Below are 26,800 nucleotides of genomic sequence, written 5' to 3'. Positions count from 1 at the left end.
TCTTCCTTCTGGTAATTCTGTCAGTGTGCAGGCCTTATTATCACGCATGGATTTCATTTCGGTTTCTGTTGCTTTTATCCATTTGTTAGCTTCTTCTTCTGAGAGTTTTGATATGTCTTCCCAAGATGTAGGTTCATATATCTTGTTTGTACTCGCCTTGTATGAAAGACGTACAGGTGGTTTTCCCTTGTTCTCTCTTATTGAACGTCTTGGTTCATTGTTTGCCTGTTCTTGTATCTCTTTACTTTCAGAGTTTTGATTTTTGGCAATTTCCACTTCTTTCTCATCAGATATTCCTGCATTGATATCACTGCTTTTGTCATTTCTCATTTCCAGTGATGTCATTACGTCATCATTTAGATCCTCAATGAATGTCACACTGTTACTCACTGTAACTCTGTCTGTCTTCGGATCTAGGATTCTGTATCCTTTGTAGTTTTCACAGTATCCAACAAATATTCCTTCTACGGCTCTGTTTTGAAGTTTGGATCGTTTCTCTTCTGGAATAAACACAAAGACTTTACAACCAAAAACTCTTAAATGCTTCACACTCGGTTTATTACCTTGCCATAGCTCATATGGGGTCTTTTTCAGTTTTCTTGAAAAAAGTCTGTTTTGCAGATAAGTGGCCGTCATTGCTGCTTCACCCCAATATCTCTCTGGTAGTTTGGAATCTGTCAGCATACATCTTATCATTTCAGTCAAAGTTCTGTTTTTTCTTTCTGCTACCCCGTTCTGCTCGGGTGTGTATGGAACAGTCTTTTGATGCTCTATTCCATTCTGTTTTAAGTAGTTTTCTATTTGGTGTCCTGTAAATTTACCTCCATTATCACTTCTAATGATGATTGGCTTCCTTTGAAACTTGTTACTCGACTTTGTCACATAGTCTTGTAATTTACTGAAAACTTCACTTTTGTTCTTTATTAGGTACGTGACTGTGTATCTTGAATAGTCATCTATGAAAGTCACCATGTATCTATTACCTCCTGATGTGGTCACTTTCATGGGTCCACATACGTCAGTATGTACCAAGTCAAGTGGTCTTTTGCTTCTTGTTTCACTTTCTTTAGACATTGACACTCTTGTAGCTTTTGATCTTACACAACATTCACACCTCATGGTCATTGAGCAATTAGATATTAATAGATCTTTTGTCAGATGTTTCTTCTGTAATGCCATTATACTTTCAGGATGTCGGTGTCCTAGACGTCTATGCCATACATGAATACAATCCTTATGATCATGTGTACATAACTTCACCTGTTCCTGTACTGTGTCTAGATGATATAATTGTTCTCCTGCAGTTACACTGACTATAACCTTGTCTCCTGCTAGGATTGTACACTTATCATCTTTGAATTTTACAGTAAGTTCCGGCCTTGCTGACCTTTGGCCTTCTCGCTGGTAATTTGCTGAGGTCACCTGGAGACATTTCTCCTCCTCCGATGCTTCCAGAAGCCCCGCCCACACGTTGGATTGGCTTGATGGGCACTTTTTGCTCCCACAACAGCTCAATGGGGCTGAGATCTGGTGACTGCGCCAGCCATTACTGATAGAATACCAGCTGCCCCTCCCCCCATTACAGATAGAATACAGGCTGCCGCCCCCCCCCCCCCCATTACAGGTAGAATACCAGCTGCTCCCCTCCTCCATTACAGATAGAATACCAGCTGCCCCCCCATTACAGATAGAATACCGGCTGCCCCCCTCCCCCACTACAGATAGAATACCGGCTGCCCCCCTCCCCCACTACAGATAGAATACCAGCTGCCCCCCCTCCATTACAGATAGAATACCAGCTGCCGGCCCCCCATTACAGATAGAATACCAGCTGCCTCTTCTCCCCTAAATAGTTCTTGTATAATTTGGAGGGGGCTTTGGGTCATTGTCCTGTTGTAGGATGAAATTGGCTACAATCAGGCGCGCCCCCCACAGGGTATGACATGGCGGTGCACAATGGAGTGATAGCTTTCCATATTCCCAATCCCTTTTGCCTTGTACAAATCTCCCCCTTTACCAGCCCATCCCATTCCCTCCACCATTGACCGATGGCCTCAGGCTCTTCCAGCATCTTCTCAGTTCTTCTGCATGGCCCAAACACCTCAGACTTGGATTCGTCCATCCATAGGATTTCTTTCCAATCTTCCTCTGTCCAATGTCTGTGTCTTTTGCCCATATTAATCTTTCCCTTTATTAGTCAGTCTCAGATCTGGCTTTTTCTTTGCCCCTCTGCCCTGAAGGCCGGCACCCCGGAGTCGCCTCCTCCCTGTAGACGCTGACGCTGGCGTTCTGCGGGTCCTATGTAATGAAGCTGCCAGTTGAGGACCTGTGAGGTGACGATTTCTCAGACTAGAGACTGTGATGTCCTTGTCTTGTTGCTCAGTTGTGCGGCGCGGCCTCGCACTTCTCTTCCTACTCTGGTTAGAGCCTGTTTGTCCTTGGTAGGGAGTAGTGCACACCCTTGTAGGAGATCTGCAGTTTCTTGGCAATTTCTCGCATGGAATAGCCTTCATTTCCAAAAACTAAAATTCACTACTGATCAGGCATTGATCTATTTACCAGGCATCCTGACAGGGGGGACCGGGAGCAGTTTGCCAAAGAAGAAGGGTCTAAGATTCCAGCAGAGCCTTGTAAGAAACTCATTGCTGGTTAGCGGAAGCGGTTGTGTGCAGTTATTGTGTCTAAAGGTTGGGCTACCAAGTATTAGGCTGAGGGGGCCAATACTTTTGTCCCCCCCTTTTTTATGTTTGCTGTGGAATTATATCCAATTTGGCTTTTTGACAATTCTTTTTGTGGTTTTCCATTGAAGACAAATTAAATGAAGAAAATACCAAAGAATCTGTGATTGCAATCATTATCTGGAAGAACACGAGGATTATCTGACAGAAGTGCAGGGGGCCAATACTTTTGGCCAACACTGTATGTATTATGACAATTGGGGTTAATTTAGCACGAAAGGTAAGGTAAGCGGTTTTCCTGCGTTTACAGAGGTGTTGGTGGCGCTGGGGGCCAAATAAACAGCAGATCAGATGATGTAAACCAAAATCAGTGGCTTTATTCAGCGTATACAGGAACAAAAACAACAACCAGCCCACACACAGGGCAATACCTCACTGCTTCAACCCTGACTGTTCTACCAAGGGCAAGGTACTCTGAGGTTTCATCTCACCAGTCTGGGTCAAAGTCCTTTCTGGAATCCAGTCTTCTGGGGACAGACCTCCTTCTCCTTCTGTGTGCACTCCCTCTGGGGTGGAGCCCCTTTCTCTCTGGGTGTGGTTAGAGTCCTTTTTGGGTCCCTCTACAGCGCCCTCTAGGTTCACCCCCTTACAGTATATAATGTGAAATATCTGGATATTGTAACTGTAAGTCATATAAGGATTGTTTTCTGGAAAATGTTATTTATGTTCTTTTTGTTTTTATTCTGGTTTTTAGTCCCAACTTCACTGTGAGATTATTTAGTCACTTATACACTACAAACCCCCTACATTACATTGTGTTATGTATCTGGCCTCATAGACGCTCATAGGGGATAGACCGGGGGTATTTTTAGCTGCTCAGTTGTCATAAAACCCCCTGACCATAAGTAACCCTAGAAGTGTCTGATGTATAGACAGATCTCCGGCAGCTCATGTATTCCGTCACTGTGTGTTTGTGTCTCCACAGATGGATCCAGTAGGAGAAATCCCCCCGAGAGATGTCCCCTGAGTCCTCTGTATTCCCAGGACTGCCCGGAGGAGAATGTCCCAGACAGTCAGCAGGTAGGGGGCGCTGCTGAGTCCTGGGGTACATATAGGGGGTGGAGCTCCTGTACTCATACATGTACCAGACAGTCAGCAGGTAGGGGGGCGCTGCTGAGTCCTGGGGTACATCTATATAGGGGGTGGAGCTCCTGTACTCATACATGTACCAGACAGTCAGCAGGTAGATGGCGCTGCTGAGTCCTGGGGTACATCTATATAGGGGGTGGAGCTCACCGCTCCTGTACTCATACATGTACCAGACAGTCAGCAGGTAGATGGCGCTGCTGAGTCCTGGGGTACATCTATATAGGGGGTGGAGCTCACCGCTCCTGCACTCATACATGTACCAGACAGTCAGCAGGTAGATGGCGCTGCTGAGTCCTGGGGCACATCTATATAGGGGGTGGAGTTCGCCCCTCCTGCACTCATACATGTACCAGAAAGTCAGCAGGTAGATGGCGCTGCTGAGTCCTGGGGTACATCTATATAGGGGGTGGAGCTCCTGTACTCATACATGTACCAGACAGTCAGCAGGTAGATGGCGCTGCTGAGTCCTGGGGTACACCTATATAGGGGGTGGAGCTTGCCTCTCCTGTACTCATACATGTACCAGACAGTCAGCAGGTAGATGGCGCTGCTGAGTCCTGGGGTACACCTATATAGGGGGTGGAGCTTGCCTCTCCTGTACTCATACATGTACCAGACAGTCAGCAGGTAGATGGCGCTGCTGAGTCCTGGGGTACATCTATATAGGGGGTGGAGCTCACCGCTCCTGTACTTATACATGTACCAGACAGTCAGCAGGTAGATGGCACTGCTGAGTCCTGGGGTACTTCTATATAGGGGGTGGAGCTCGCCGCTCCTTATTTTGATCTGGTATTTCCCTTCTGTATTTCTGATGTATTGGACTGAATTGTGACCTCTGACCAATCAGGGAGAAGATGTGACTGATATTAAAGCGGAGGCTGAAGAAGAGAGGATGAGGGGCCATCACCTGTGTAAGAGGGAAGTGGAGGAGGAGATTCCAGGAGGTGTTACCACAGGTACGGAGTCATGAATGGAGAAGGAGAAGTCCCAGGTTACTTATGGTTGGTTCCCCCTTAGTGTTCCATTACAATTACACTCTGGAGGGAAGGGGGGCGCAGTGATCTGCTGTGTTACGTGTTGTGAATGGGCAGAGATTTTCTGTCTTTGAGATCATATTTTATAGGACATTATAGAGAAGTTCTGATCTGTTGGGAAAGAATTTATTCCCTGAAATGGGTCAATTGGCAGGAGCCTCAGTGATCAGCGCTTTAGGGGACTGTAGGTTACAGGTTGGACTTGATGGACTGGCGTCTTCATCCAGCTTATCTACTTTGTATCTATGTCCTGAATAAAACACTTGGGGTGAGATACAAAACTTGTTGTTATCTGCAGCAGCCTCTTTCTTTGTCTTTGCTTTCTCTCAGGCTCAGTTCACATCAGCGTTGGGGTTTCTGTTTGTGGAGTCCACTTGGGTATCACCTGAATGGAAACCTATATGCATTAAAAAGCAGCTACCTAAGAAACCACATGGACCCCATAGACTATAATGAGGTCCATGTGGTTTTCACTCGATTTCTGCACGAAACATGAGGAGACAACTGCTGCTTGCTGAATCGGGCCTCACTCAGCTTCTGGTTCATCCTCCCCATTTCGATCTCCATAGACTTCTATTATGATAGTTCTCTAGGGGTCCAACACTGGTAGACCCCTGCAGATCACCTGTTCCAAGACAGTACGAGTCTTGTAATGTTTACAAAGCACGAGCTGCACTGATCACTCACCGTATATACAGCAGCGGCATGTGTAAGTACTGCAGTGAAATCCTAATGAAGTCTATGAGACAGCTCTGTAGGACCTATAGCAGAAAAATGGAGATCTGTCATATGGTGGAAACAGATCCAAATGGACACAGCTGATCATAACGGGGGATGTTGGGTATTTGTTGTGTTGTGCGTAATTCTGCAGAAGTTTTCCTTCTGAGGTTTTAGAGGAGGCTCCTAATGTAATGTCCAACACAGGTGTGAACACGGCCTTGTACTTCTCCGTCCTTCTGGATCCACTTCTAGCTGTAACTTAACTGCAACAAAGACTACATGTCTGTGCCCAAAATTGTGATGTGTAGGGGAAATCATAATATCCATTTGTAACCCCAACAGAAAATCCCAGTGCGATCTCTGAGGGAAACGTCATGTTATCAGTAAGTGGTAAAGGAGAAGATGAAGATATGATGGAGCGCTCCTCAGGAGAAAACCTCATTACCCCTAATGTACATCCAGGACGTCACAGTACAGATCCATCATATAATCCCCCCAATCATGAGGAACCTTCTGACCAACCACAGATTGTGACCACAAGTACCAGCCAGAAAGTAGGGAAAAGATTTCAGTGTGGGGAATGTGGAAGAGAGTTTAAACACGGCTCAAATCTTTATGTACATCGGAGAATTCACACAGGAGAGAAGCCATATTTATGTTTAGAGTGTGGGAAATGTTTTACTCAGAAATCACATCTTGATAAACATCAGAGAAGTCATACAGGAGAGAAGCCATATTTATGTTTAGAGTGTGGGAAATGTTTTACTCAGAAATCACATCTTGTTGAACACGAGAGAAGTCATACAGGAGAGAAGCCTTATGCATGTTCAGAATGTGGGAAATGTTTTTCATCTATATCACATTTTATTGGCCATAAGAAAAATCACACAGGACAGAAGCCATATTCATGTTCCAAATGTGGAAAATATTTTAGCTATCAGTCAAATCTTATTAGACATGAGAGAAATCACACAGGAGAGAAGCCATATTCATGTTCAGGTTGTGGAAAGTGTTTTTCACAAAAATCACATCTTGTTGTACATGAGAAAAGTCACACAGAAAAGAAGCCATTTAAAAGTTCCAGATGTTGACAATGTTTTACAATGGAACCAAGTTTTAAAACTCCTCAGAGAATTCACACTAGGAAGAAACCATATTCATGTTATGAATGTGTGAAATTCCAAAACAACCTAGCAGGATATTCCCACTTATTACACTGCCCGCTCTCCTGACCTGTCCTCCATCCTGTTGTATCCTCTCTCCTGATCTGTGCCCTTGCCTGATCTGTCTGCTCTCTTGATCTGTGGTGCGCTCTCCTGACCTGTCCTCGCCCTCCTGACCTGTCCTCGCCCTCCTGACCTGTCCTCGCTCTCCTGACCTGTCCTCGCTCTCCTGACCTGTCCTCGCTCTCCTGACCTGTCCTCGCTCTCCTGACCTGTCCTCGCTCTCCTGACCTGTCCTCGCTCTCCTGACCTGTCCTCGCCCTCCTGACCTGTCCTCGCCCTCCTGACCTGTCCTCGCCCTCCTGACCTGTCCTCGCCCTCCTGACCTGTCCTCGCCCTCCTGACCTGTCCTCGCCCTCCTGACCTGTCCTCGCCCTCCTGACCTGTCCTCGCCCTCCTGACCTGTCCTCGCCCTCCTGACCTGTCCTCGCCCTCCTGACCTGTCCTCGCCCTCCTGACCTGTCCTCGCCCTCCTGACCTGTCCTCGCCCTCCTGACCTGTCCCTTCTAGGAAATACTAAGAACAATTCTGGAGCATCTTTTCTTATAACTCCATGATGTGCCGTTCCTCTGTTATTTCTACCGGAAATGTATGAATAAATAGACAACCTGTTAACCTTCCCCATGTCAAAGGGGCGTGTCCTTACACATTCTGACAATAAATAATAATAAATTTTATTTATATAGTGCCAACGTATTCTGCAGCTCAAGAGAAGTCTTGTATACGAGCGGGGGAGGTTCTGATAATAGAGGATGTAAGTGTTAGGTCATTGAGTGAGCAGAGAGCGGGGGATGGGCAGTAGACAGAGATGAGGGAGGAAATGTAGGGAGGTGCGGCATTATGGAGAGCCTTGTGGGGGAGGGGGAGAACTTTATATTTTATTCTATAATGAATAGGCAGCCAATGTAGTGACCGGCACAGACCGGAGGCCTCGCTGTAGTGACCGGCACAGACCGGAGGCCTCGCTGTAGTGACCGGCACAGACCGGAGGCCTCGCTGTAGTGACCGACACAGACCGGAGGCCTCGCTGTAGTGACCGGCACAGACCGGAGGCCTCGCTGTAGTGACCGGCACAGACCGGAGGCCTCGCTGTAGTGACCGGCACAGACCGGAGGCCTCGCTGTAATGACCGGCACAGACCGGAGGCCTCGCTGTAGTGACCGGCACAGACCGGAGGCCTCGCTGTAGTGACCGGCACAGACCGGAGGCCTCGCTGTAGTGACCGGCACAGACCGGAGGCCTCGCTGTAGTGACCGGCACAGACCGGAGGCCTCGCTGTAGTGACCGGCACAGACCGGAGGCCTCGCTGTAGTGACCGGCACAGACAAATTGTGTGGAATCTGATTTGATCAGCCATTGTGAATTGCCCATGGACCCGTTAACATGGATGGAGCCAGATTTACTTCTGTTTTTCTAGGTTCTCGTGAAAGTAACATAAAAGGATATTTCATTCTGATCAGTCTTCCTGGATAGTAACTTGATGCCATCTGAGATTTACTTGGATCATACACTGAGGGGTCTTGGCCTTGTGTTATTCGTGGTTTCCAGAGTCAAACCACGATAATAAAAGAAAATTGTTCCTAAAAGTTGGTTAAGAGAGTTTATTTTTGAGTGAAATTAGCTCAGACCTGGCAAACTCCCAAATACTATCCCCCGAGGTCAATGTGACGGGATCTAAGGAGGAAAGTCATGTTGATATCAAGAAGAAGAGAAGATCCTTGTTTACTACCAAAGCCATGAACTGTCCCCCCGCTTCTTCTTACTGGATTCATATTTTCCCCCCCACACTACTGGAGAATCTGGAGTGACCGTGATAAGGAAGGACGCCGCATGTAGACTGTATATTCTATAAGGACGTAATAATATTGAAACCTTGGAGTAGATCCAAAACCTGAAAACCATGCAGATCTTTCCACAATACTTTTCTCCATAAATACTGACAATACACAAGTGTAAACGAAACCTTATTGTCTACTAGTCTCTTCTATGGAGATGTTGGTTTCTTCTCTTCTATGAAGAACCCGCACGGCCAGTTTTCCATCTCTTCAGCATCTTGATGGGACAGATCCAGGCATTTCCGATCCCTCCATGTTATTCTGCTCTCCTTGGTGGGTTTCCTGGTATATTTTGGGTCTTGTTACGAGGTCTACTTGCTGCTCCGCTTCAGTCTTTATGACAGATGTTCCTCCTACAGTTTCCAGTACAAAGACCACAAGACTTCCCAGTGGATTGTCTGATGATGAGCCGCCATCTGGTCCCAGGCTGTGCAGGTTACAGTGTAAGCTCTGTGCGTTGTCTACCCGCTATCCTTGTATATTTCTTCCCTAATTTCTTAGTTTCTTCAGCCAAGGGGCAGTCCGTCCAAGATATGTGGCCATGACATGGACCCTGCTTCTCTTTCCTAATAGGACTGTGTGAATTGGCCCATAGAGGTGATGTCTTCACCCTGGGCAAAGAGTTATTGTCTGAAGCCTTGTAAAGCCTCGTAGTAATAACGTCCAGACCTTTCATCCCTTATGGACTCCGATACTTTTAGATGTAACAAAACTTTCTTTGCATTCCACAAGCCAGAACACATTGAGTTTTTCTTGTAGCTATCTGATGCATTTTTTTTGCAGGATAAATTGAAGTTTTTTTAATGGCGCCATTCTCTCTGTGTTGGTTACAGGGAGTCTGTCATTGGCTCTAGTCATTGAGCGTATATTTGCACAGCCTCTAGATCAGTGGTACCGACCCCACCAGTCTCATCTGCACATTCACCGAACCCTTCTTTAGTGATAAATCGAATATGATTTCTTTCCAAATTCAAGACCTAGGTATATGTTTTTTTTTTTTTTTTTTTACTGGTACACAAAATGATCCGTGCATATGGCCTAGGGTTTGAGCGAACCCCGGTTAAGAACTACTGCCCTAGAAAGACTATTCCAGACATACCTTCTATTCACTAATCCTTCCGGCTGCTTTTATCGTTATGCTAATTATCCAGCACGGAGCCCCTGAAGTCTCTGAGATGTTCCCTGAGCACCGCTTGTGTCATCAGCCTTCCCTGCTCTCCCCTCCCCCTTCTTTACACGTCATCACACCAGAGGTGCTCAGGGAACATCGCAGAGACTTCCGGTGCTCCGTGCTGGATGATTAGTATATTAATAAAAGCGGCTGGGAGGATTAATGAATAGCAGGTCTGTCTAGAGGCTACGCAAATATACGCTTAGTACAAATCACTAGAGCCAATGACAGACTCCCTGTAACTTCCTATCTGTATCAGATTTGCTTTCTGAGCTATTGACCATGTGGTAGAAATAACTTCTTACAACTTTGTGTTTCATCCCGTTTGTGCAATAAAGACACTTTGCAGAAAAAATAAAATCGTTTGTTTTGCTGTATTCTGAGTTTGATGTTTTCCTTGGTGGGGCTGAGCGGGGTCCGTGCAGGACGACCTATAGTATAGTATGGTTCCAACTGTATCTCCACAGTCCTACTCCGATCCTTCATAAATGGCTGAAGGTCAGTGAGGAGCAGTAAGGATTAATAACCCAGAGATTGATCCCTATGACAGTAAATGATGTAACAAACTGCTGAATATAGCCGGCGGATCATTGACGCCAAGAGCACACAGACGAAGTCGCGGGCAGAGGCCAGTTGTTCTGTATATAAGATCAGCTGTAATGTACAGACGCGTCTCAGCACTTGTACAAATTACATTATATTTTGGCTAATATGTTCTTGTCCTCATTCATTGGCTACTCGGCTCTTTCACACGTCTCTTGTAGTCAGTCATCGGACTGTCTCTGGTGACTCTCCAGCAGTCGTCTGCCAGTATTGATGACTTCCATATAACCTCATATCTTTCTTCTATAGTTGCAGTTTCCTGGTGAAATCGCTTGCTATATTTATCGCTCACCACGTTCATTACTCACGGCTCCACAGTTCGATGCAAAGAAGTCTAGATGAGAGTGCAAGAAATTAAAAGAGTTTTCCAGGCAGAATTTTTTTTTTTTTTTTTTTTTAAAAGGCCTGTTAGTGCTAGTGATGGGTAAATAAGTACACTCAGTGTACTTAACAGTGTTTGGAGCCATTTCTGGTTGTTTCTGGCAGATGATGCATCCTCTGCTTTTGTCTACTTGGTGTTGGCTTCCTGTTGTGCAGCTTCCGGTGTAGCTGCTACACTAGTTCCCTCCCATTTAGCCCCCACTCCTATGTCATTCTGTCACAAAATCCTTCCTGTTTCACTAGCCTATCCCAGCTCACCCTCCCTGTCTCACTAAGCCTAGCCCCTCCCTGTCTCGCTAGCCTTGCCCTGCCCACCCTCCCTGTCTCACTAAGCCTAGCCCCTCCCTGTCTCGCTAGCCTAGCCCTGCCCACCCTCCCTGTCTCACTAAGTCTAGCCCCTCCCACCCTCCCTGTCTCACTAACCTAGCCCCACCCATCCTCACTAGCCTAACGCCTACCGCCTCGCTAACACTATTGATCCTGCCCATTTCTAGCTCCTCCCACCCACCATCCGTCTCTCTAGCTAATCTAATCCGCCCACTACTAGAAGACAGGAAGAGGGGAGGAGCCATCCCGGACAGAGGAAGGCTTGGTAAGTATTGATGGGAATGGGAGGGGGGGAGTATTGATGACATTCTGTTTCGGAAGCAGTGAAACGGAACGTTACCAGATTATTAGAAAGTGTCCTTGGGGTGGTCACATGACTGCTCCACAGATATGGGTAATTATAGAATTTTTTTTATTGAAGTAAATTAAAAGTTAGGGAGGAAGGGGGGGGGGGGGTTAGTTCAGGGGTTAATCATCAGTTTATCCTGGACATTCCCTTTAATCTTTAGAGACATTACATCCCATGTTTTATGTTCCTTGAGGAGATTTTCCACCAATTCTTCTTAGTGACCTGCCTTGGGATTTCCTAGGAGATTTCTTACGACTAGGTTTGAGCCAATCTTGACTTTTCAGGATCGATTTTGAAATCCGATTTCCGATCATTTTTCATTCAAACCCGATCTCGATCCCAATGCAAGTCAATGGGATCTTTTTTACTAATCAGAGATCGGATTTTAAAAGCAATCCTATTCACTATACAGCATGGAATCTAACAAGTGAACGCTTTAATTGTTAGAATCCACGCTGTGTAGTGATTTTTTTTTTTTTTTTTTTTTTTTTTTTAATCGTCTGGCTACTTAGTCCCCCCTGGTGTCCACTTACCTGCAGAGATGGCTGGTCTGGTGCCCGGTGTTCTCGTTCTTCTTCGCCTCGCTGCCCCCTGCCAGGTTAGGAGAGTGTGGGCGGGTACTGGGAAGGGAGACGTCACGTCTCCCCGCCCTGTACCCACCCACACTCTAAGTCACAAGCTCCCGCTTCTTCCTAGCTCTTTAACACTAACCTGGGAGGCGGGGGCAGCGAGGCGAAGAAGAACGAGAACACCGGGCACCGGACCAGCCATCTCTGCAGGTAAGTAGTTACTAGAGATGTTAGCTAGTCTCCCATTAGAATGAATGGACGCAGTTGGCGCGCAGGGGGGTTAAGGCTGTGTGCTGGCTGCTTCCATTCATTCCTATGGAACCGCAGCGGAGCGTATACTCAGCAGAATGAGCGGAGCGTATACTCAGTGTGAAGCTTTTCCCACAATGCTTGGCCAGTAGCAAAGCATTTTGGGAAATAATCACCGATCTCGATCCCACCTAAAAAGATCGTGTTCGTAATTCTGATCGTGATCGTGAAATTTTCTTGATCGCCGATCAGAATCTGATCTTTTCCGAACACGATCGCTCAACCCTACTTGCTACTCACCAGATTGTGTCCCAGGCAGCCGTTTCCTTACCACGCAGCAAACTATGAATCTCATCATCTTGAAGACGTGCACGAATCTGAGGACCAATAAAGACTCCTTCATCTTTGCTTCACTCAACCTTGGACACTTACATAGGAGATACTTGAAAGCTTCTTCACTTTTGTCCATCACCGTTACGAAGTTCTTCATAAGACCCAGTTTGATATGTAATGGAGGTCACAGAATCCTTGTTGGTCCCTGACTGCAGTGATTGTCAGAGTGGTCAGTCTCTCTTCTTGTAATGGTCTGATCCCATTCACAAAGGAAGCCACAACGCTTTGTGTATCCACCCTACAGACTGAGCACGAGCGCAACCACCTTCAAGTCACCACACATGGTGATCACAGTTTATGGGTCTGAGAAGCTGCTTCATGTTATAGGTTTCCTTCGGTAGAGCGTTGTCATTGTGCAGTGAGACGGCTTTAGGACTCCGCTTGGATGGATTGATAAATGGCCGCCACTCATCTGGGTTGATGCTGACGTTGAGAACTTCCATAAGTTATCGTGTACAACAAGGTCACCCTCCTTGAAGAAGCATTGGACAAGATGCTTTTCAGGGTCCCGGAACAAAGAAATCTGAACATCATCTGCTAGCGGATTCCACTGTTGGAGTCTGAAACCTGAGTTCCATTAGGATGGGATCGCCGGCCGTTATTGGCCTCTTTCTATTGGTCATTTGGAGATGATTCACTTCTAATAGATGATGCAAAGGCTGTGAGAAACATCAAAAGTATCATGACCAGCCAATATCACAATCTGACCATCATCAACTTCAGCAGCCCATAATGAGTCCAGATCAATTGTTCTCATGTCTAAACCAATTTGTCTGCAGAGCAGCGGGATCCAGTGATCCTATAATATGTAACAGACGATGCATCGAATCACTGATACAAAAGTAATCATCTGGAATGGAATTAAGAGTTTTATTTTGAAGCTGAAATCAGTAACTTTATTTCTCCGACTCCACTCAAAGTTTATCCCAACTCCGTCTCAACAGCCCCACTGGTAGATCCAAAGTGTCAGTCATGTGACCCACCTGAGGACCAGAAGGGAGTGAGACCTCACAACACACAGTCCTATAGGAAAATTACCTGCACAACAATCTTATAGTTCAGGTCAAGGACACGATGATTATAAAAATGTGCGGCTTTGTTAGAATATTTAGTCCGAAATACTAGAGAAAAACCTTTTACCTTTACAAGATTAAACTGAATTTTAGTAGCGATTTCACTAAAATACACTGCAAAACGTCTACATTACAATGTACTGACAGATCTCCAGCCACTCATCTATTCCATCACTGTGTGTTTGTGTCTCCACAGATGGATCCAGTAGGAGAAATCCCCCCGAGAGATGTCCCCTGAGTCCTCTGTATTCCCAGGACTGCCCGGAGGAGAATGTCCCAGACAGTCAGCAGGTAGATGGTGCTGCTGAGTCCTGGGGTACATCTATATAGGGGGTGGAGCTCCTGTACTCATACATGTACCAGACAGTCAGCAGGTAGATGGCGCTGCTGAGTCCTGGGGTACATCTATATAGGGGGTGGAGCTCACCGCTCCTGTACTCATACATGTACCAGACAGTCAGCAGGTAGGGGGCGCTGCTGAGTCCTGGGGTACATCTATATAGGGGGTGGAGCTCCTGTACTCATACATGTACCAGACAGTCAGCAGGTAGATGGCGCTGCTGAGTCCTGGGGTACATCTATATAGGGGTGGAGCTCGCCGCTCCTGTACTCATACATGTACCAGACAGTCAGCAGGTAGGGGGCGCTGCTGAGTCCTGGGGTACATTTATATAGGGGGTGGAGCTCGCCGCTCCTGTACTCATACATGTACCAGACAGTCAGCAGGTAGATGGCGCTGCTGAGTCCTGGGGTACATCTATATAGGGGGTGGAGCTCGCCGCTCCTGTACTCATACATGTACCAGACAGTCAGCAGGTAGATGGCGCTGCTGAGTCCCGGGGTACATCTATATAGGGGGTGGACCTCACCGATCCTGCACTCATACATGTACCAGACAGTCAGCAGGTAGATGGCGCTGCTGAGTCCTGGGGTACATCTATATAGGGGTGGAGCTCGCCGCTCCTGTACTCATACATGTACCAGACAGTCAGCAGGTAGATGGCGCTGCTGAGTCCTGGGATACATCTATATAGGGGGTGGAGCTCCTGCACTCATACATGTACCAGACAGACAGCAGGTAGATGGCGCTGCTGAGTCCTGGGGTACATCTATATAGGGGGTGGAGCTCCTGTACTCATACATGTACCAGACAGTCAGCAGGTAGATGGCGCTGCTGAGTCCTGGGGTACATCTATATAGGGGGTGGAGCTCGCTGCTCCTGTACTCATACATGTACCAGACAGTCAGCAGGTAGATGGCGCTGCTGAGTCCTGGGGTACATCTATATAGGGGGTGGAGCTCGCTGCTCCTGTACTCATACATATACCAGACAGTCAGCAGGTAGATAGCGGTAACATCTGACTATCATCTGACCATAAAGTGACCAAAGCAAAGGCCATTTTACATTATTTCTTCCCTGTTTAGGGTGAAGATCTGATGGATATTAAGGTTGAGGTTAAAGAAGAAGCAGAAGAGGAGACGGATTCCTGGACTGATCAGCAGTGTAAGGAGCGGAGACTTTCTCCTCTAGATACTACTACTCCCATCATCTCCTCATCACATGGCAATCTATCCCATCACTGTGTGTTTCCTACAGATGGAGGCATTGCCAGAAATCAGGGAGAAGATGTGACTGATATTAAAGCGGAGGCTGAAGAAGAGAGGATGAGGGGCCATCACCTGTGTAAGAGGGAAGTGGAGGAGGAGATTCCAGGAGGTTTTACCACAGGTACGGAGTCATGAATGGAGAAGAATCCATCCTGCTGTATCCACTTCTGGATTCAACTTAAAAACTACTTGAGTGTTTCCAAAATTTTTGTGTGAAAGGAAAATGATGAAATTTATTTTTAATTCTACAGAAAATTTCAGTGCAATATCTGGGGGAAACTTCATGTTATCAGTAAGTGATAAAGGAGAAGATGAAGATATGATGGAGCGCTCCTCAGGAGAAAACCTCATTACCCCTAATGTACATCCAGGACGTCACAGTACAGATCCATCATATAATCCCCCGAATCATGAGGAACCTTCTGACCACCAGATTGTGACTACAAACACCAGCCAGAAAGAGGGGAAAAGGTTTAAGTGTGGTGAATGTGGAAAAGAGTTTTCACAAGGGTCAAGCCTTTCTGCACACAAGAGAATCCACACAGGAGAGAAGCCATATTCATGTTCAGAATGTGGGAAATGTTTTACTAATAAATCTGATCTTATTAAACATGAGAGAAGTCACACAGGAGAGAAGCCATATTTATGTTTAATATGTGGGAAATGTTTTGCAGATGGATCAAGTCATATTAGACATCAGAGAGTTCACACAGGAGAGAAGCCATATTCATGTTCAGAATGTGGGAAACGTTTTAAGGATAAAGCAGGTCTAGTTACCCATGAGAGAATTCACACAGGAGAGAAGCCATATTCATGTTCAGAATGCAGCAAATGTTTTACTCACAAATCAAGTCAATTTAAGCATGAGAGAAGTCACGCAGGAGAGAAGCCATATTCATGTTCAGAATGCGGCAAATGTTTTATTTATAAATCCAACCTTAGTGATCATCTGAGAAGTCACACGGGAGAGAAGCCATATTCATGTTCTGAATGCAGGAAGTGCTTTAAAGCCAATGAAAGTCTTCTTACACACAAGAGAACTCACACAGAAGAGAAGCCGTTTTCATGTCCACAATGTGGGAAATATTTCAGAAAAAAATCAGTTCTTGTTATACATCAGAGAGTTCACACAGTGGAGAAGCCATATTCATGTTTAGAATGTGGAAAGTGTTTTCCACATAAATCACGTCTTATTAAACATGAGGCGAGTCACACGGGAGAGAAGTCATATTTTGGTCCAATATGTTGACAATGTTTTACATGGAAATCAAATTTGGAATCTGATCCTTCACATCAGGAAGAAACCCTCGGCCCTTCCGAAAGGAACTCTAACGCGCTCCATTCTGATTGTTCTTCCCACACAGTAATACAACATTTCAATGTGTCGTCTGAGATTTACGTGAACCATTCAGCAAAGCTTCTTGACCCTACGTTAATTTTTTTTTTTTCCTTATTTTTTTCCGGGAACATCTCAAATGATATTATTGAATCATTTCTAGCAGGAAGAACTGGGATGGCTCAGACTGAGTGTGAACTGCACACGGACTCATTCAAAGCATCAGCGCCATATTTAGCTTTCCATGAAGATCCTCGGCCTCTGTGAAAGAAACCATTAAAGCAGGTTCTCGTCGAGTTTTCCTGGATAGTAATACCACATTTCAATGTGTGATCTGAGATTTCCATGGACCATACAATGAAGCTTCTCAGCCCTGCATTCATTTTTATATCCTCGGGATTCACCACCGATGATAAATAAATAGTTCTTCTGAGCCTAAGAGAGTTTATTTTTGGGAGGAATTAGTCCAGACCTGCTACATATCTGAGTTCTATGTCCCTTGGAGAATATGTCCACACATGTCTTGTGGACATGGCAAAGAAGAGTGAAGATGAACTGTCCCCATGCCCCTCGCTGCTTCTTACTGGATTCATACATTCCCCCCACACTGCAGGAGAATCCAGAGTGACCGTGATAAGGAAGGATGCTGCGTGTAAACTGTATATTCCATATCATATGAGGACTTATCAACTAGGAGTATATTCCAAACCAGGAAGACGTGCAGATCTTTCCATGATGCTTCTCTGTTTATGTTCCACTCCAAGTTTTGGTTTCTTAAGTACAGGTGGTGGGTGACAGAAGGATACTGTCTGTGGTGAGCTCCATGTGGGAGAAAAAAAAATCCCACCTCATGTATGAGACCTTGGCAGCACTGTAAGTGACCGTCTGCTTCACCCCAAGTGTGAGAAGGAGCTATCGCAGGTCATTCCTTCCAACCGCGACCAGGCTGTATAATCTACATCAGACCAAGCGAAGATCACTCCGCACAGAGAACTAAGTGACCCTGAAGTCTTCCTTCTTCTCCTCCTTAGCTGCTATGGACTCCTAGTATATCTTCTCTCCTCAGTCTGTGTGTCCTGTAATATATTCCTGTGTATTATCCTGTATCTGTATTACTATGCTGCTGTAACAGACTGAAATTTCCCCACTCTGGGACAATTAAAGGATGATCTTATCTTAAATACTGATGCAAGATACTGGCTAAAATCTACAAGTATGAATGAGGCCTTACTGTCTACAAAGTTTCCATTTCATTGAGAACATCCACAGCCAGTTCTGCATCTCCAGCATCTTGATGGGCCAGAACCCAGGTTTGACTGGGCATCTGAGAACCCTCCATTCTTGTTCATCCATAGGTACCACACCAATAGGATAATATCTACTTGGGTACGATGAGAAGAGAGAGGTGAATAAGCAATAAGTAATAATACGAAATTACCTGTGGACCAGCTATAAAATTCTGAAGATACAACACTTGCATTTTATTGTGTATTCAGGGACAGGTTTCTTTCTCTATAATTTTCATACTTATTTACAACAATTCTCATCTTACACTAGGTTCACAGTAGCATTCAGGCCCGAATGGGGACCTGAAAGACGGAGACCCTGTCTGCTTAAAAATAGGTTACTCACGAAAACCTGCAGACTCTATAGACTATAAAGGGGTCTGTCAGGTTTCTTCTGGTTTTATACTGAAACCTGAGGACCTAACTTATGAGGAAATTTAGGACCTAACTTATGAGAAAGTACCTTAAGCTTCAAATTTTTTGAGTACGGCCATACTTTCTCACAAACAGAGAAAACAGGACGTCTCCCATTAGACATTACCCTAGAAACTTCCTGAGAGATCCTTAAATTATTCTGGACATGAGTCCAGACTGCACCCAGTCTCTCCTGGTTCCCTGTAAGCAGACTCTCCTGGTTCCCTGTAAGCAGACTCTCCTGGTTCCCTGTAAGCAGGCTCTCTTGGTTCCCTGTAAGCAGACTCTCCTGGTTCCCTGTAAGCAGACTCTCTTGGTTCCCTGTAAGCAGACTCTCCTGGTTCCCTGTAAGCAGACTCTCCTGGTTCCCCATAAGCAGACTCTCCTGGTTCCCTGTAAGCAGACTCTCTTGGTTCCCTGTCAGCAGACTTTCTTGGTCCCCTGTAAGCAGACTCTCCTGGTTCCCTGTAAGCATACTCTCCTGGTTCCCTGTAAGCAGACTCTCTTGGTTCCCTGTAAGCAGACTCTCCTGGTTCCCTGTAAGCAGACTCTCTTGGTTTCCTGTAAGCAGACTCTCCTGGTTCCCTGTAAGCAGACTCTCCTGGTTCCCTGTAAGCAGACTCTCCTGGTTCCCTGTAATCAGACTCTCCTGGTTCCCTGTAAGCAGACTCTCCTGGTTCCCTGTAAGCATACTCTCCTGGTTCCCTGTAAGCAGACTCTCTTGGTTCCCTGTAAGCAGACTCTCCTGGTTCCCTGTAATCAGACTCTCCTGGTTCCCTGTAAGCAGACTCTCCTGGTTCCCTGTAAGCAGACTCTCTTGGTTCCCTGTAAGCAGACTCTCCTGGTTCCCTGTAAGCAGACTCTCCTGGTTCCCTGTAAGCAGACTCTCCTGGTTCCCTGTAAGCAGACTCTCCTGGTTCCCTGTAAGCATACTCTCCTGGTTCCCTGTAAGCAGACTCTCCTGGTTCCCTGTAAGCAGACTCTCCTGGTTCCCTGTAAGCAGACTCTCCTGGTTCCCTGTAAGCAGACTCTCTTGGTTCCCTGTAAGCAGACTCTCCTGGTTCCCTGTAAGCAGACTCTCCTGGTTCCCTGTAAGCAGACTCTCCTGGTTCCCTGTAAGCAGACTCTCCTGGTTCCCTGTAAGCATACTCTCCTGGTTCCCTGTAAGCAGACTCTCCTGGTTCCCTGTAAGCAGACTCTCCTGGTTCCCTGTAATCAGACTCTCCTGGTTCCCTGTAAGCAGACTCTCTTGGTTTCCTGTAAGCAGACTCTCCTGGTTCCCTGTAAGCAGACTCTCCTGGTTCCCTGTAAGCAGACTCTCCTGGTTCCCTGTAATCAGACTCTCCTGGTTCCCTGTAAGCAGACTCTCTTGGTTCCCTGTAAGCAGACTCTCCTGGTTCCCTGTAATCAGACTCTCCTGGTTCCCTGTAAGCAGACTCTCTTGGTTTCCTGTAAGCAGACTTTCTTGGTCCCCTGTAATCAGACTCTCCTGGTTCCCTGTAAGCAGACTCTCCTGGTTCCCTGTAAGCAGACTCTCTTGGTTTCCTGTAAGCAGACTCTCCTGGTTCCCTGTAAGCAGACTCTCCTGGTTCCCTGTAAGCAGACTCTCCTGGTTCCCTGTAATCAGACTCTCCTGGTTCCCTGTAAGCAGACTCTCTTGGTTCCCTGTCAGCAGACTTTCTTGGTCCCCTGTAAGCAGACTCTCCTGGTTCCCTGTAAGCATACTCTCCTGGTTCCCTGTAAGCAGACTCTCTTGGTTCCCTGTAAGCAGACTCTCCTGGTTCCCTGTAAGCAGACTCTCTTGGTTTCCTGTAAGCAGACTCTCCTGGTTCCCTGTAAGCAGACTCTCCTGGTTCCCTGTAAGCAGACTCTCCTGGTTCCCTGTAAGCAGACTCTCCTGGTTCCCTGTAAGCAGACTCTCCTGGTTCCCTGTAAGCAGACTCTCCTGGTTCCCTGTAAGCAGACTCTCCTGGTTCCCTGTAAGCAGACTCTCTTGGTTCCTGTAAGCAGACTCTCCTGGTTCCCTATAAGCAGACTCTCCTGGTTCCCTGTAAGCAGACTCTCCTGGTTCCCTGTAAGCAGACTCTCTTGGTTCCCTGTAAGCATACTCTCCTGGTTCCCTGTAAGCAGACTCTCTTGGTTTCCTGTAAGCAGACTCTCCTGGTTCCCTGACAGCAGACTCTCTCTGTCTTTCCACGCCTTTAGCAGGTTTATATGATAGACGTGTTCAGGTTTTCTCCTACCTGGCTGATGACCCTTGTAGTTCACTTCCCCCATCTTTTCCATTACCTCATAGGGCCCTGCCATTTGGCCATAACCTTACTCTCCACTGTGGGAATGAGTAGAAGTACTCGGTCACCGGGTTTAAAGGTCCTCACCCTCACCAACCTATTGTAAACACGGCTTTGAGCCTTTTGGGCCTCCTGCAGATGTTCTCTAACCATGGCCATGACTGCCGCTATCCTGTCCTGCATACCAGCAATATGTTCAATAACACTTTTGTGGGGGGTGGGTTATTGCTCCCACGTCTCTTTGGCAACGTCCAAGAGACCCCTTGGATGTCTGCCGTAATCCAACTCAAAAGGTGAAAACCCAGTGGCAGCCTGCGGTACCTCACGGATGGCAAACATCAGATAGGGTAACAGAACATCCCAGTCTCTTCCATCCTTGCTCACCACCTTTCTCAGCATATTTTTTAGGGTTTTGTTCTACTAACCCGTCTGTCTGGAGATGGTAAACAGATGGACGCAATTGTTTGATATTAAAAAGTTTACACAATTCCCTGGTGACTTTAGACATGAACGGGGTGCCCTGATCTGTGAGGATTTCCTTGGGTAGTCCCACTTGGCAAAACATGGTGAACAACTCTTTGACTATCAACTTTGCTGACGTGTGCCGTAGAGGGATGGCTTCAGGATATCGGGTAGCATAGTCCATGACTACCAGAATATGCTGATGCCCTCGAGCGGACTTAACTCAAGGACCTACCAAGTCCATGGCAATCCTTTCAAAGCGCACCTCAATAATGGGCAGAGGTACCAGGGGGCTTCAAAAATGTGCCATGGGGGCATGCAACTGACAGTCTGGACATGTTTCACAAAGCACTTTAACCTCATGATATACCCTGGCCAATAAAAATGCTGCAATATGTGGTCCAGCGTTTTTGAGGCACCTAGGTGACCCCCTAGCACATGTTTATGTGCCAACTCCAGCACCGTCCGGCGATAAGGCTGGGGTACCAGTAATTGCTCTAAGGTCTCACCTCGCACCCTGTCAACTCGGTATAACAACTCCTGGTTGACAACCATGTGGGGGAACACCTCATCAGCGCCTGGGTGCTGAGACACACCATTGATAACACTAACATTTTCCCAGGCCCATTGCAGAGTAGGATCCTGGTGTGCAGTACCAAAGTCATCATGAGACACTTTCAAATCTGACATCTGAAGTTCAGTACCAGCCTTCTTATTGGGACCTGTGTTGACCACGGGACTGTCACTGGATGCACAGTAGGGGTCCTGTGCATACATGGAGATATAAGGGACTACCCAACTATGATTGTCTCCATCCAGACCCCCTGTGGAGAGAGCCGACATGAGGTAGGGGTTGTTAATAACTTGCCAAATAACCTTATTCTGGGACAAGACTTTCCCCTGTGTTGGACTCTGGCGGGGAAAGCAAGGGTCAAAGGCTGCAGGCCCAAGAATACCACAAGTGTTGTCTGGTCAGGTCCTTGAGCCTGAACCTAATGACCAGGACTCTAGGGTTCCTGCTGTAGGGGTGACCATGTTCAAAGAGGATTGTGGCTCTATGTCTACCCTAGAGGAAATGGCAGGTGAAGCCGAGAAGGGTCACCCGACTGCCAGAATCCAGTAGTGCCACCACTGGGCACCCAGACACGGTCACTTGGCACAGGTGGCACTCATCAGCAGTAGCTGGAATGGCAGCAGTGTATACAGGTGCAGCATAGAGGGACACCCTCTGTTCATGGCTGCATTCCAAGGGCTCTGAGGCACGGGGACAATTAGCTGCAATATGGCCCAGCTCGTGGCAATCTAAGCAGATGACAGTCCTCCTCCCCTGGGTCACTACCTTATCTTGGGGAGCCTGAAGAATATTGGACCTTTGGAGCTTGTGGGATCTGGTGGTGCTCTTTCCTAAGGGACTGTGTAGCCCAGTATCGCTCCACCAACCCTACCAATGCATTGGCATTACTTAGGTCTCCATGCCCCACCCACTGCTGGATCTTACCTTGTAGAGATCTCAGGTACCAGTCTACGATGACCCGCTCCACACTCTGTGTACAAGGTCATGCATTTGTGACCTTGGGGGTAACACCTCTTGGTATTCCCAATCGTGGACTCTTTGAGCCTGGACATGCTCATCCACACCCAGTTGGGCCAGGATCTCTGCCTTCACCCGCTGGTAGTCGCATGCATCTTGTTCACTTAGATCAAAATAGGCTTGCTCAGGCCCCGCAACTAAGAAAGGAGCCAACACCTCTGCCCAGAGCTGCGTTGGAAGCCTCTCACAGATGACCACTCTTTCAAAACCAGTCAGATAGGCCTCTACGTCGTCCTCTGACGTCATCTTTGTCAACGCTTTATGGACCTCTTTCCTGGCGTCCTGATCTGGCTTTGCTGGGTCGGCTTTTTGCTGAGCAGCCAGCAACATGGACATCTGCTTGGCCAAAAGCTGGTTGGTCTCCTGTTGCACTGCTTTGGCCTCTGCTGTAACATCTTGGTAGTCCCTTGCTGCTGCTGATTAGCCAGTATCAGCTGCTTCACAACCTCCTCCATAGCCGTGGCTTTCTATTTCAGCTTGTGTATGTGTCATTGCACTTATGCCCGCATCCTCCACCATATGTGGGGAATCGCTCAGGCAGATGCTTGTAGCAGTGCAGGAAACAGGGACACAGACACTGGGTTACTCTGAAGTTCAGCATTTATTTCACTTGAGCTGCATAAACTGCCTTTGCAAAGGTACAAACGAACAAAACAAAAGCCTTCTCGGCAGAGAGCTAACTAACCATAAGAAACTGTTGCCTGACTATACAGGAGCCTGGCTACCAGACTCCCACCTTGGCAACAACCACGGGTATCACACTCCTAGTCCTGACACACAGACTATATAAGGCATTACCCAGCCAACCTCCCTGGTGTGGGTCTTACCGTACACCCTTTAGCTGCCTGGCTGGAACATACCTGTCCTCCCACACCACACCCTTCACTTTCTCAGACTAGGTTATCCCTAAAAAGAGAAGTCTTCATCCTTGGCCCAACTCTTCCCCTATTTGAGCCTATGGCAGACTCTAAACTTAGATTCCTAATTTGGAAGACGGCATTTCTGGTAGCGATTACCTCAGGGTTGGAGAAATACAGGCCTTGTCTGCACAAGAGCTGTATCTTAAAGGGGTTGTCCAGGATATACAGTTTTCTGCAAGGATGCTGGGGAAGGTTAAAGAAAAAGCATACTCAACTGTCTGTACTGCGATCTGGTTCTGCTGCTCCTCGGGGTCTTATTCCAGCAGAAGTGACTTCTCACCTCCGACCACCCCTGTTAGTAACAAACTCTTCATCTGTCCTACCCACCCTCCGACCTTCTCTGCAGAGCTCCTTCTAAACCTGCGTCTTTCTGCCCCAGACACCGACAAATGTGTCTAAAGAAAACCAATCAGGCCTTGATTGATGATATGCAAATGAGATTATTTTCTGAATTAATCAGAACTCGTCCATATTGTGACTCTTTGTCTGTACCTGAGCCCTACAAATTGTACAGCGCTGCGGAATATGTTGGCGATATTCTAGATGTTTCCCTGAAGGTGCGAAAACGATATCGGCAAAGAATAAAGAGATTGTAAGAACAGGACAAGGAGTAAATCAAATCAAACAAGCTTTATTGGCACGTCCGAATAGATATGTGGCATTGCCAAAGCTAGTAAAGTGGGGGGGAGTTGGATTCGGGTGGGTGAGTGGTGGGTATGGGGGGGTTGGGGTATAACAGTCCGTGGAGTCTTGTCTTCCTCTTGTTTGGTGAAGTAAGGAGAAGAACCTTCCGGAGCAGCGACATGTACTGGTCACATGATACTGGTGACATCATCACAGGTCCTTCTCCAGAGCTCCGCCCCCATGTACTGGTCACATGATACTGGTGACATCATCACAGGTCCTTCATCCTTCTCCTCTCCTGAGCTCCGCCCCCAGTACTGGTCACATGATAGCGGTGACATCATCACAGGTCCTTCATCCTTCTCCTGAGCTCCGCCCCCATGTACTGGTCACATGATACTGGTGACATCATCACAGGTCCTTCATCCTTCTCCTCTCCTGAGCTCCGCCCCCAGTACTGGTCACATGGTGGTGACATCATCACAGGTCCTTCTCCAGAGCTCCGCCCCCATGTACTGGTCACATGATACTGGTGACATCATCACAGGTCCTTCATCCTTCTCCTGAGCTCCGCCCCCAGTACTGGTCACATGATAGCAGTGACATCATCCCAGGTCCTTCATCCTTCTCCTCTCCTGAGCTCCGCCCCATGTACTGGTCACATGATAGCGGTGACATCATCACAGGTCCTTCATCCTTCTCCTCTCCTGAGCTCCGCCCCCAGTACTGGTCACATGATACTGTTGACATCATCACAGGTCCTTCATCCTTCTCCTCTCCTGAGTTCCGCCCCCATGTACTGGTCACATGATAGCGGTGACATCATCACAGGTCCTTCATCCTTCTCCTGAGCTCCGCCCCCATGTACTGGTCACATGATAGCGGTGACATCATCACAGGTCCTTCAGCTCTTGCAGCTCCTGCTCGGTGGTCAGTGCTGTTGTCTTGTTCTCTCTGTTATCAGCCATTACCCCAGGCTATATATATATACAGTGGCTCACTGGCTGCTCTCAGGACAGGTAAGATGACATCACTATATACAATATAATATATCGCCCCCTTCTGGTCTATCGTACAATATTATACATATACAATAACCTTCCTGACCTGGCCCGTTGCCATGGAGATTCCTGGTGTCTCTGGTTCGGGGCTCATCGCTCCTCCTGCCTCAGACATCACTAGACGAGCCCTGATGGTGGAGCCTGGAGATGACAACCTCCAATAACACTATCACCGCACCCCCATCTGTACAGTCTCCCCCTCTCCTTCTGTCTCTACCCCCTTCCCCCATAGATTGTAAGCCCTCGCGGGCAGGGCCCTCTACCCCACTGTGCCAGCCGATCACTGTTAGTATTATATCTACCTGTATATTCTGTGTATTGTATGTAACCCCCAAATGTAAAGCACCAGGGGATTAATGGCGCTATATAAATAAACAATAATAAATAATAATAATAATTGCTCTGCGCCCACCATTGTATTCAGCTCTATCGGCCTCCTCAGGACATAGACTTACACTGGGGAGGGGTCTGGTGCAGGCAGCGGCTCTCCGAGAAAGGCACAAGGCACAAGTCATAACCCAAGTGCGGGTGGTAGTGTAGAGCGGCGCCGCCTCCACCTGGTGCCCCCAGAGATGGTATCAGTGGGCAGAGCGGGGGAAAATCAGCAGCGGAGAATGGAGAGGGTCCGGTCACAGCTGTAATGTAGAAGGGCCCGGCAATGGCAGCTCATACATAGACAGTGGCGTAACTACCACCATAGCAGCGGTAGCAGCTGCCACAGGGCCCGGGACATCAGGGGCCCGGTGACAGCTGCTACCGCTGCTATCATTATTCTTGGAGGTCTTTTCGGACCCCCGAGTATAATGATCGGGGCCCCCTGTTGGTGGAATACTTTCCACCAACAGGGGGCCCCGAAGCTGCAGCAACGGCTGAGACACAGGAGCTGCAGCTCTGGCTCCTGTCAGCGCTGCAGGACGCTCCCCCTCTCTCCCCCCTCCCTTTCTCTGCTGTCCTCTGCCCACCAATGAGAGGAGGAGGCGGGGCTTATTCCTGCCAAGCTTCTGCCGTCTGCACTGGAGGAAGAAAGGAAGAAGGAAAATGAAACTAAAGCTACACAGGTACGTACTGGGGTTACTTATTAATGTCAGGCATTTGGGGGGATTACTTGTGTTTTAGTAACTCCATGTGCCTCATATTAATAGCAGTTAACCCCATCATCTCCCTCACATTAACCCCTGTGTGCCTCACCATAAGAGTTACTGATATGTGAGACATATGGGGGTAATAATAATGAAGATACTTTATTATTACCTCCATGTCTCTCACATATCAGTAACTCTAATGGTGAGGCTTACAGGGGTTAATGTCAGGGAGATGATGGGGTTAACTGCTATTAATATGAGGCACATGGAGTTACTAAATTGTAATGCACAGGACCAGATTTTTTATCCACAATTTGTCCTGGTATAGCGGTCAGCGGGTGACGTGACAGTATTTAGTCCTGTAGGGGCCA

At 47.2% G+C, this 26,800-nt stretch overlaps 2 protein-coding genes across 5 annotated transcripts in view; one reads left to right on the top strand and one right to left on the bottom strand.

Annotated features, from left to right (window-relative positions):
- The window catches only part of LOC142198387 (uncharacterized), a 297,722-nt gene that overhangs the window by 125,203 nt on the left and 145,719 nt on the right, over positions 1–26,800 (bottom strand). The gene's annotated exons all lie outside the window — the stretch shown is intronic.
- LOC142198419 (uncharacterized) overlaps positions 1–26,800 on the top strand; it is a 76,591-nt gene that overhangs the window by 10,131 nt on the left and 39,660 nt on the right. For all 4 annotated transcript variants that reach the window (XM_075269455.1, XM_075269457.1, XM_075269458.1 and 1 more), the window contains 3 exons: positions 3,664–3,758; positions 4,675–4,783; positions 13,951–14,045. In XM_075269455.1, the coding sequence (XP_075125556.1) occupies positions 3,664–3,758; positions 4,675–4,783; positions 13,951–14,045 (299 nt within the window). The remainder of the gene's footprint in view (positions 1–3,663; positions 3,759–4,674; positions 4,784–13,950; positions 14,046–26,800) is intronic.

The sequence above is a fragment of the Leptodactylus fuscus genome, chromosome 3, assembly GCF_031893055.1.
Source record: "Leptodactylus fuscus isolate aLepFus1 chromosome 3, aLepFus1.hap2, whole genome shotgun sequence".
Taxonomy (NCBI): Eukaryota; Metazoa; Chordata; class Amphibia; order Anura; family Leptodactylidae; genus Leptodactylus; species Leptodactylus fuscus.
Note: the sequence above shows the minus strand (reverse complement) of the source record. Positions and strands in the feature narration are given on the sequence as shown.